Source organism: Pelobates fuscus, chromosome 2 (genome assembly GCF_036172605.1).
Source record: "Pelobates fuscus isolate aPelFus1 chromosome 2, aPelFus1.pri, whole genome shotgun sequence".
NCBI classification, from domain to species: Eukaryota; Metazoa; Chordata; class Amphibia; order Anura; family Pelobatidae; genus Pelobates; species Pelobates fuscus.
Genome location: NC_086318.1, coordinates 118554147 through 118566663, shown reverse-complemented (window position 1 = coordinate 118566663; position 12517 = coordinate 118554147). Strand labels below are relative to the sequence as shown.

General features: G+C 35.3%; 1 protein-coding gene across 2 annotated transcripts in view; it reads left to right on the top strand.

The window, feature by feature from the left end:
* SI (sucrase-isomaltase) overlaps positions 1-12517 on the top strand; it is a 269528-nt gene that overhangs the window by 129253 nt on the left and 127758 nt on the right. For both annotated transcript variants that reach the window (XM_063442609.1, XM_063442610.1), the window contains exons 12-17: positions 2772-2888; positions 3013-3126; positions 4598-4682; positions 7310-7427; positions 8510-8681; positions 10789-10905. In XM_063442609.1, coding sequence (XP_063298679.1) covers positions 2772-2888; positions 3013-3126; positions 4598-4682; positions 7310-7427; positions 8510-8681; positions 10789-10905 — 723 coding nt within the window. The remainder of the gene's footprint in view (positions 1-2771; positions 2889-3012; positions 3127-4597; positions 4683-7309; positions 7428-8509; positions 8682-10788; positions 10906-12517) is intronic.

Sequence of the window (12517 nt, the reverse complement as noted above, 5' to 3'; positions counted from 1 at the left end):
CTACACTCAATACTCTGTACTCTGTAGTGTGCAAAATCTTAATGAAACTAAATAATAAAACTACTAATTAAAAAAAAACCAACATAAAGAACATATAGAATAGGTCTCCTTTATGAGACGCTGTTTCTTTTGACATTTGTGTGCAGACCTTTGCACTTTAAAAAGCAACTCTTTGGGAACTTAATCTTTGAATAAAACATTGATAAAGGAGAAAGAGAATAACTGAGTTATTCACTAAAATTATCATTTAAAGTGAATTCTAAGTGAATGTCAAATTAGAAGTCAAAATAGATGAATTGGGAAAATTCTCGAAGTCAGCTGTGCATCCAGTTTGGATACTTTGGCTTAAAATTTTCACATCTCATTGAATTCACATTCTCATTTTAGTAAATAACCCTGTTGTTGTCCTCTGTCTTTACGCTTGGGGTGCTCGAGATCCCTAAATCAAGTGCCTGTACAATCCCATTGATCCATTCAAATTAGTATTTTTTTATTCACAATTCTTTAATACACAAACAAAAAATAATAGAGAGTGCCATATATCACCATCTGTTTAGTGAAAAGACCATTGGTTCACTTTAGATGTTTTTGAGATACAGTTCCAATCATATAGAATCAACATGTTATATTTCTTAATTGACTTGAAATAACAACTCACAACAGCTGTAGTATATAAAAACTCAAGGAGCATTGATTCTCAGCTTTACACTAAGTGCTACCTAAAAACTTGTTGTGACGAGACCAATCTCGCCACATTGCATTGGAGGAGCCTGGTTGCCCACCTCTTGCCTCTGGACTATGGCCCCATGTTAAAAAGCTTGATTTCCCCCTGCAAAGACACATAAGCCGGGTCATTTGGTGCTTGCCCTGTTTGAGCGGTGATACCCCAGATAGCTATGCCATGGAGCCCATTCGTATAATGAAAGACTATGGGAAAGACTTTGGCTCCATGGTAATTGAACTGTATGTGTGTGATCTGAGCACCATTCAGTAATAATTTGTGCTCAGATCTGAGCTATCTGGGGATATGTTGAATGTACCTGTTTTATGCAATGGCTGCACGGTTATATATTTGTATGTATTTTATTGTCTTTTGCTGCCATGTGTTCAGTGGAGTTTTTCCTCTGTACTTGGAGATAATTGGATTACTTCCCAATTATCTCCAGGAAAGAAGACTCTGTGGAACTGGTTTTGGGCAGAAAAGCCATGCATCATCTGGTCACAAAGGACTACGATCTATCTTTTGAACCACTGGACCAATTTGTATGATTTTGACGTATGTTTGAATTTTGAGTATGCTGATTCTGAAAATGCAAGTTTATGTGAATGTGATGCATACTTTTAAAGTTATGAATAATGTGGAAAAACTGTATTTCTCTGCTTGTGATAATTACATTACCCATTGTGTAAGGTAATTGTATCACAGGCAGAGGGGAGGATTTTGTGTGGGAGTGTCTGAGTGTATTGTACGTATTTATTGGTTGTTTTCCAAAACCCTGTGGGTGATACTAATGTGTATATAAGAACAATAAACCCACAGTTCTGTCTGTTCACTGCTTGACCCTCAACACGGAGCTTTGTCTCGTTCTTGGGGGGATTTATTGTATGCTGTTCCAGTTTGACTGCTAGGAGTGTAAACCTTTCGAATGGTTTTTCCTATTCGGCTGTTTACAGCATTCGTATGGTTCTGGTTCGGCTGTTTACGGCATTCATATGCTTCTCCAGTTCGGTGGATTGGTGTCTACAGTAGCTGTGCCTGTGTCTCTGGAAGGGGAAGATCTACTAAACGACTGTTAACCCCTTTTATGCCTGAGGGTGTTGTTACACTCGTATTTAATGTATTTGTCTTATCTGCCATATATGGATTCAGTTTTGGTTGAACACCATAATAGGCAAGCGTTCTTTGTTGTTTAACATTTTGCCACACATAAACCATATTTTCTTTGCGAACATACAGATTTTCTTTGGGTTTATTATAATCATTTGTGTGCTTTGATTGTCTCTCCAAAATCCATTTTTTCCATTGAAAAAACAAACTAGAGTTAGGTAACTTGAGTTTGTGTAATCACTGACTAACAGTATTGGGTTGACAATAGGAGCTCAGATCAGAGTAACTGAAAACAATCTCCTAAATCTATAAAGTTGAATTGTTGTTTTTTTTTTTCTACTTAGCTATGTTCAGAGCACAATTAATCATAAGGTGACTCCAGGCAGCCCCCTGGACAGGTACCCAGAAACCATGAATTTGCCAGTTACCTTCCCTATGTGAATAACAAATTGACCACAAGTTAGCAGTCAATTAACTATAACCATCCGTTTAGTGAAAAGACCATTGCATGTCTTTAGCTGCTGTTGAGATACAGTGTCAATGTATCTGTCACTGTAGAATAACATGCAGTTATATATGGGTGTATGCAAACCATGCAAAGAATGCTTGCAGAATGGCTACTCATTAATTTGAACTATACCATGGTTGTTGTTATTTAAAATCATTACACATGCATTACTAAAACATACAATACATTTTGGTGTACTGTATATCAATTTCTCTAATTCTTAATGATTATTTTTCTCTTTTTGGGTAGTATACACTAATTCATTTAATATTTTAATTTTAGCATTAACAATGCTCTTTCTCTTCTGCCCTGTTTGTTGTTTTTGTTTATATGAATTTATTTTTGTAAATAACAATCCAAATTTGTTGTATATGTATTATCCATATATATTTACAAAATAAAAGCCTGATATATATGTTTTATTTTATTTTCCAGGATCCTGCCATTGCAATTACACCACTTGCAAATGGTCCTTACTTGGCATACGACAGAGGTGAAATCATGGGTGCATGGGTGAATGAGTCAGATGGAATAACACCACTTATTGGAGAGGTAATGTATTCAATTAACAACATTGCATGCTGCACCTCGTATAGCATTTTCTTCCAAATTCACCCATTTGAAAGTAATCAATTGTTATACAGACTATATTAATCCAATTGTTCCTCTGATCAAGGTCTGGCCAGGAGTTACAGTTTTTCCTGACTACACTAATGATCGGTGCACACAATGGTGGATTAACGAATGCTTAGAATTCTACAAAGAAGTGGAGTATGATGGCATATGGATTGTAAGTAAATTAGATAATACTACCAAATACAGAAAACTATTTTGTAAATGATCTAATGATAACATATTTAAAAGCAAACACATTTTAAATTGCAATAGCAAACTCTGATGAACTAAAATTAACAATTTCTGGCAAATATACAAATCTTGGTCATATATCACAGACATTCCCTCAAGCATATACACACACATACTGCCAAATACACACACATATAGTTACATAGCTGAAAAGAGACTTGCGTCTATCAAGTTCAGCCTTCCTCACATATGTTTTTGCTGTTGATCCAAAAAAAAAGGCAAAAACATAGTCTGAAGCGCTTCCAATTTTTCAACAAACTAGGACAAAATTCCTTCTTGACCCCAAAATGGCAGTCAGATATCTCTTTGGATCAAGCAGCTATTACCCCACTAATTAGAAATTATATCCTTGTATCTTGTGTTTTTGAAAGTATTTATACAATTGCTGTTTAAACATCTGTATAGACTTTGATAAAAATAAAACATACTACCAGAGACACATTCACATACTAATAAAAAAGTATGATGTTTTTAGTATGGGTATGTAGCTTAAACAACTTTCTGGTCCTAGGTGAATATTGTTTAAAAGAAAGGGGTAGGGTTGCATGGCTTTAGGGGTATCCTCCTAAATCAGAGTGGGCCGATATATCAGGATACGGAATATAGTGTAGTAGATCTATAATATTGATGAGCTAAATAAAAGAATGGCACTTACAATTTTTGTGGGCGGATAACCAACTTCAAATATATGCCAATTACAATTTTTGAGTTGTTATGAGCTCCAAATATATGCCACATAACAATTGAAATCTGAAAATTCACATGCTGCCAGATACACAAGCACAAATATATAGCTCTGGAAACACACACACACACACACACACACACGTAATCAGACATGTAATCCCAGACACATATACACATTAATGAATAAATATCTAAATAATAATTTTAGCTACCCCATGCTATACCTACCTATTTTGTGCAGTAGGATATCTTTCCTACGGTACAGTGGAGACTTGAAGACTAGGAGGACTGGAATACCTACAACGCTCCCATTCCTCTTTCATACTGAGCTGAGAGAATTATATATTTTAACATTCTCCCAGTGCTGTCATGAAAGTCAAAATTAGCTGTCGAAAGAGGGATTTGCTTCATTACAGGGATTATAAAGCAGTCTGGTAAGAGAAAATGTGTCTACTCTCCAGACCTTATGGAATTGCAATGGAACCTGTATTGCAGGGAAACCAAGGGCACTGCTCGCTTTTAGGGTCTGCATCCTCAACGGTGGGCCTAAATGGATGACTACATTAAGTAGTATAGATGTGTATGCTTCTAGCTTTTTTCTTTTTTTGGGTAGGAAGAATGGGATTATATGTAGTCTTTATTCATTTATGAATCCTCTTTCATGCATATTGTGAAATATATATAATCAATCAATGTTCCTTTTATAGGACATGAATGAAGTGTCTAACTTTATAAAAGGATCTAGCAAAGGCTGTGTTGATAATATGTTAAACTATCCTCCTTACATTCCAGGTAAGATAATAATAAAACACTGCCTACATAATACCTAACCTGCGAAATGTTGTGCATGACTCACTTAGAGAATGTATTTGTGTGTGAAACATTTAATTGCAAGCCACAAACAATCTTTTTCTGCCTCTTATTCATAAGCAAAAGCTTCATACTCTTTAATTAAGGTGAGATTTTCCACAGATATTTCTTCAGGCATATTATGAATCCTTAGCAGCAAAACTAAACTTAAATGCTAATGCTAAATTTACTTAATTTAGCACTTACTAACTTGCAGTTACTTTAATTGTCTTAATCAATGTAGATATTTAATAAATTTATATATTTTTCAGCTTTGCTACTTAAAAGCTTACATTATACTTTTTATACTCATATTCATTAAAACAATCTATGTCCCCTTTTAAAATTGATTTGTCTGTCTGTCTGTCAGTATCTATCTATCTATCTATCTATCTATCTATCTATCTATCTATCTATCTATCTTCTACATAATCTATGTACTTGTGTTTAACAATGCTTGACTTAGGTAAAAATAATGTGGATTTTGTTACTGTATATGATGATTATACATTGCACAGCATTGGAATGAGGCATCTGAGACAGGGATGGGTGCAACACCAATAAAATTAGTCTAGATTCCCAAATATATAAATATGAAACCAGGAAAGATGCACTTACCTAAACATGCCTATTATTATAAGGGTGCTGCTGGGACCAATTAATATAACATACAGAATCCAACAGACTCACTCAAATAAATACTAGCTTTGAAGACCACAAAATGTAATGTTTTTTAACCCCTTAAGGACCAAACTTCTGGAATAAAAGGGAATCATGACATGTGACATATGTCATGTGTCCTTAAGGGGTTAAACATTTGACATTGGTGAAAAAATTGAGATTTAGTTACCATATATGACTGTAAATTATATGTATTAATATATTTCTCTTATATGTCTGGGACATCTTAACTAACTTTGACTTCGATTCAATAAGCTTTCCAAACAATTCAATACTGTTATCAAATTTTCCAAATGATTTAATTGAGATCACCATTGAAGTCTATGGGAATTTTTGTAGACAAATCATTTGGAACATTTTCTAACATTATTGAATCATTTGTAAAACATATTAACCTTAATGTACATTGCCTCCACTCGGTTATTTTATACTTTTCAGGGAATCAACAGCACTGAGACAATGTATTCCCCACATAATAATTAGACAGGCAACAATAGTGAAAGATATACCACATATAATCAAATGAAAATAAAATTCAACGCAATAAAATAACACTAGGAACAGTATGCCTGTCTATCAGCATAAATGCTGCTGCTTGTTACTATCTTCAACACACCTCTAACATAGCATTTGTAAGTGTAAGAAAAAAAAAGTAGTTATGTCTTAATGTTATAAACACATTGACAAATTGTCCTCCACTTTGCAGGACACCCTTATCCAAAATGAACAGCAAAACAGTTGTGTATGTTGGGTTCTTTGGGGAGCTGTAGATAGTGTTATCCCTTTTAGTGTGAATAGTAAGATGCAAATACCCAACTACCTGAATCCTCCTGCAGAAAAACCTGTACAAGTCCTGGCTTCCCCCACTACACAGTCACTGCTCTCTAAACAGGGTAGATGGGACCCTAAACTATGGGAAACTAAATGCAGGATTTTCTAGAAGAAATTAGGCACCTAGAACACTGGAACCTAACTACACTTACATCCCAGAGGATGAGAGACACTGATTTTTGCTCTCGGAGTATGTCAAAAAGCAGATCTGACAGATCTTCAACAGCAGCTTACCAAAGCACAAACATTGCTGTTTCTTGTTGTGGTGTTTAGCCGGGGTTTCACAGAATGACAGGTCCTGCTAGGCTCCAGGCAGTTTAACACATCCAGCTCTCACAACTTTCTGGGCAGTAATGCCCCTTCCTGGCTCATACAGCAACGTCTTAAGGAATGAAAGTATTAGCCTGACTGGTTTTCACATCTGTGTTATGGAGGGTTGAAGCAAAAGACAGTATTCACTTAAATCACCAACAGAATGTCATTGGGTTACATATATAATCAACAGAAACATATATTTTAAAATGTTTTTTGTTATCTGGAATCATGAATGAATCTAATTAAATATTTACAAACATTGAAAAGAAAAAAAAGGTAAAATTGATGCAAAAGAAGAAATAGTCTAGTTCACTACAATATTGCATCTCTTGATTTAATTTGTAATTTAGAAACCTAGCTAGATATTTTCTGCTGATAAATAAAATATGCGTTTTGTGCATTGGGGACAGTCTCTCTATTGTTTTTATATTCTGATATTGATTGTTTCAGCCAGAAGTAATAATAGTACTTATATTACATACCATGTGAATATATATAACATAACTAGCAATGTTAATAGAGTTTGTCCATTGTTTGACTAATTGATTATCATTGACTATAGCATTCATTAAAATGGCCTTATAGAATTGTATATTGTGATGGGTCAAAAATTAAAGCAGTTACAAAATATATCTACTGAGAAAAAAATATGTATTGAAACAAATATGGTTCTAATCTAAAATATAAGAAAAACACCATATAAGTTATAGCTCTAATTTGCACTTTAATGTTTTTGTCAAAAGGTATTTTGGACGGAGTTATGTATTCAAAGACGATTTGCATGGATGCAAAACAAGCCTGGGGCAACCACTATGATGTTCATAGTTTGTATGGATATGCAATGATTCTGTCTACTGAAGAGTAAGTCCTGTGTTGTTGTTTTTTTCTTTATTTCTAACAATGGTAATGGTTACAGACATATTCAAATCTGTAAAAAATATTTTGAAGACGTATACAATGTAATACAAGAGCATTAACAAGCAAAGTAATGCACTTTTATTCATATTATAATTATTCTGAAAAAAGGGTATACACTTTCCTCTTAACAATGAAGTAACATTTCACACAATAATCCTTCCTTATTCAGTTTACGATGACTAATAGGGTTGTCATCATTTATTATAGGTTAACCACAAACCTTAGTAGGCTGATGACCCTAGCACCTATTTAAATGGTTACTCCAAGCATCACAACTACTACAGTCTGCTGCAGTGGTTTTGATGCACAGAGTACTCTGGCCTTATTTCCAGGTAATCAAGCTAACTGTTTTGCCAAGGTCTGCCCTCTTACCTGGGTCCCCACTGGGTAACGTACAACAGGCTTTTGCAAAGCTGCAGAAGCCAGATGCTCCCTTCACCATACATTGGTTGACCACTCCCAATTAATGCAAGTCTTTGCAAAGGAATATGCACAAAATTGACATTAACCAGTCTGGAAATCTAGTGACTCCCTTATGATGCAGCAAAGAGGTTAAACACAATAGTGCAGCATTTCATACATAAATTTAATTCATTGTACTATTATGCCATGTATAATCCTGCTGATAATCTCTATGTAATAATGTTTTGCTCTTTGATTTGAGCATATTAGTGAACTGCATTGTCCTAAATGAGCTTTGTTTTTTTAAGATTGTCATAAATATGAAAACGAAATAATAACAGTTTCTAGTAAAGTAATAATCCAATTTTAGATATAATACGTGGAATACATTCTCTTAATCAACTGTAATTTTTTTACTTTATATATTGAAGAAAATAAGTAGATATTTTTCAGTAATGATAGAAAGATCAGGTGCTATAATTTAATCACTTGCAATGTATTAGAAGTCAGTATGATTCTTGCTGTATGATGTTTATTGAACGCATCATGTCATGAATGTAATTAGGCAAACAATTACAAAAGCTTAATTTTTTTTTCTTTTCAATTCAACTTTTCAATTTTAGAGCCATCAAAGCTGTTTTCCCTGGAAAAAGAAGTATAATTTTTTCTCGATCTAATTTTGCTGGAGCAGGCAAATACTCAGGACACTGGCTTGGCGATAATGCTGCCAACTGGAATGATATTAAGTGGGCTATACCAGGAATGCTTGAATTCAGTCTTTTTGGAATACCTTATGTAAGCACATTACATAAATAATCCTGCAAAGCAAATGGTCATCTATGGAAATTAGAACTAAATTGTGTTTATCTGTAGAACAACATGATCCATTTCAATGCCAGTTGGATGTGTCTGTGATTGTGGACACGGAAAACAGTTAACAGATATATGCAAAGATTACAGCAAACTGGTCCAGAAACTCTACAGTAAAAAGCAAAAAGCATTAGTATCATCAGCAACTAAACAAATGCACAAAGCAGCCTCATTCACTATGATATGATTTAATCATAGAATGGAAATGCTGAGATGAGAATTAAATTTAATTAAAAAATTAAATATGTAATTTGGGTACTATTTTGAATGTACCTATTTATTTTATCTAACATAATCATCTTGCTCTGACAATCCTGAAAAATCCTCAAAAAATGAGAAGTGAAGTAAATAGTATAGGCCCACAAAAGGTTACACATTTTAGTTTTCTCTGAATAAAAGCAGCTAAAAGGGACACCCTAAGCACTATAACCAATTATTGAAAAAATAAGACTTTTGGCATAAAGATTATTTTTAGGCTCTATTTTTGAATTTTTAAGCATTTTCTATATAATATTTTAAAAGATCTATGGGAGGACAATTCTGCTTTTGAGCAACTTAAACTTAACCTTTATACATAGGAACATATCCGTAGCTTTCAAGACTGTAAATTCTAGATGGCCAATCACAAGGTAAATTAAAAATAAACATATATTTCTATATATTTGACACATCTCAATGAGAATGAGAATGGTATTGCTCTTTACCACTATGTGGTATATCCAAAATCATCTGTACAATATGCCCACAGAAGTACAGAAGGAGTCACTTGTTAAATATGCACTGAGACTCATTTGGAATTGTGGGCATGAAAAAGTTGTACAGTATAACAAGTAGGATGAAAAACTAACTCTTCTGTATAATATACACTGGTTAGTCACAACATTAAACCCATCTACCTAATATCTCGTGCTTTCAAAAAAGCACTGATGCATCTAGGCATGGACTCTGCAAGACCTCTTAATGTGTCCTGTGGTATCTGGCACCAATAACAGATCATTTAAGTCTTGCAAATTATGGATTAGATTTCCTTCAAGTACATGCCACAGATGCTCAATATGATTGAGATATGGGGAATTTGGAGGCCAAGGCAACACCTTGAATACTTTGTAATGTTTCTCTATTATTCCTGAACCATTTTTGCAGTTGGGCAGGGTGCATTATCCTGCTGAGAGAGGCCACTACCATTATTGAACACTATTGTCATCAAGGGATGTAGGTGGTCTGCATCTCTAGGAAAGTGGTACCTGTCAAAGTAAAATCCATATGTTTACCAGCAGAACATTGCCCAGAGCATAGCACTACCTCTACTGCCTTGCCTTCTTCCCATAGTGTATCCTGTTGTAATGATAAATGATGCACAGGCACCCTGCCATGATCTAGTATAAAATGTGATTCATCAGACCAGGCAACTTTTGTTCCATTGTTCTGTGTACCAGCTCTTACGTTCACGTCGCCACTGAATATGCTTTCGGCAGTGGACAGAGGTCATTATGGGGATTCTGATCAGTCTGTTGCTACACAGCCCCATATGCAGCAAATTGCAATGCACTGTGTGTTCAGACATCTTTCTTTCATTACTTGCAAGAAGTTTTTCAGCATGTTTAAACTACAGTAGCTCATCTGTTTGTGTGATTGGACCAGATGGGCAAGCCTTAGCTTCTCACGTGCATCAATAAGCCTTAGGTGCCCTTGACCCTGATGCTGGTTCACTGGTTGTCCTTTTTTACACCACTTTAGGTAGATACTAACCACTGCATACCAGGAACACCCCACAAGACTTGTATTTTTGAGCTGCCATCTCTATATGGCCCATTTCAAAGTCCGTCAGACTTGTTTGCTTGTCCATTTTTTTCTGCATCCAACAAATAAATTTCAAGAACTGACTGTTCAGGTGCTGCTATATATATCACCCCTTGACAGGTGGCATTGTAATACTACAATCAATGTTATTACTTGTGCTTGATTAGTGTATCTGTGTGATCACAGTTTCAAAAGTAACCTTGTAAAACTGGTGTCATACCATATTTTCCAGATTGGTGCAGACATTTGTGGCTTTTTTGATGATTGCTCAGAAGAACTCTGCGCAAGATGGATGCAAGTTGGAGCTTTTTATCCTTTTTCTAGAAATCACAATGCAGAGAATTATAAGGTACATTTTGGTTTAGAATGTTACAGAATTAGCTTTTTTGTACTTTCTGCAAACTGTCCTTGCAAGTTTCTTGCACTAAATCATGCATATCAAATTCAAAGGATTACATGGGCCAAATAAACAACATTTAAGTTTATGTGGGCCACAAAAATAAAACACTTCAGTTTTTATAGAAACATAGGTTTATTTTGAAAAGTACAATATAAAAAAGTTGCCTCACTGACACTGGATGTCCTCATGCTTGTGGGGCTTCAATGTAAATTTATTTCCAGGAGACGTGCATTTGCATGTAACCAATGTTTCAGTCCAACTACCTTGACATATTAAGAAAAGTTTGATAATGGGACTGAAATGACATTATCTTTTTCATTTTGAGGTCCTATGAGTGTTTTCTTCAGTTTGGCTGAGATCATCAAACTTGATGATCTCAACCAATCCAAAGCTTTCCCATAGGAAATCATTGCAAGGCTATTGTGCCTGTATGGCAAAATGCTGCATGGCCAATCAGCATCTCCATGGAGAGTGTTCAGCACCTCCATGCAGACCCAATCTAGTACACTCCCCCCTCCCCGCATTCTAACACACTGCTCCCAAATCCAATACACTTCCCCCAAATCTAATACACTGCCACCCTCCCTCCACTCTTATACACTTTCCCGTCCCCCCACTCTAATACACTGCCCTCCCATCTAATGCACTGCCATCCCATCTAATATACTGCCCTCCATAACGTATTCACTGCCCTCCCAACTTATACACTGCCCCAATTCAATACACTGCCCCCCAATCTAATACTCTGCCCACCCCAATCTAATACAAAACTCCCCAATCTAAAACACAGCCTCCCCCAAACTAATACACAGCCTCCCTCGGACCTGTCCCCCCTCTAGTACACTGTCCCCCCTCCCTCCTCTCTAATACACTGCCCCCTACCCCAATCTAATATACTGCCTCTTAATTTAATACACTGCCCACACTCCCCCAAGTTAATACACTAATACACTAATACTCCAAGTTTGACATGCCTGTACTAAATAATTGCAATTTTCACCTAACTGTATGAACAGATGTTGACATATCAGAAATTGAAAGAAAGACTTTCTTTCTGTATACTGTGTATTGTATACACAGGCATTATGTATGTTATATAAATTAACATATTTATTTTACTCATTTAAGTTTAAGTTACTCATTTAAGTTTAAGCCATGTAGCATCTCAGTGACTTACAAGTAGAAATGCAGAAAAACGATGAGAAGACTAGAATTTCACAAAATGCCATCACTACGCTTGCACTGATGAGTTTAACTTTAATAAGCAAATAAAAGTAAAATAGAATAAAAGTGTTATTACCATATTTTGGTGGTCCAAGTTTCTTAAAGAAATATTTCAATCACCAGCACCACTTCCCCCTACCACTTCCCCCTATAGTGTGTATGGTGGTTGGAGTGCTCCATTAACTAACATCTTAAGTACAATTAGACTTACACAAATATGCACTCATTGGGTTACCACAATTTTATAGAGTCCAGATGAAATTAACATTTTCATCTTGTTTAATTTGCAGGTGTGTTTCGGTTTGTTTTTGTGTGTATGAATAATGATATTTTAGCC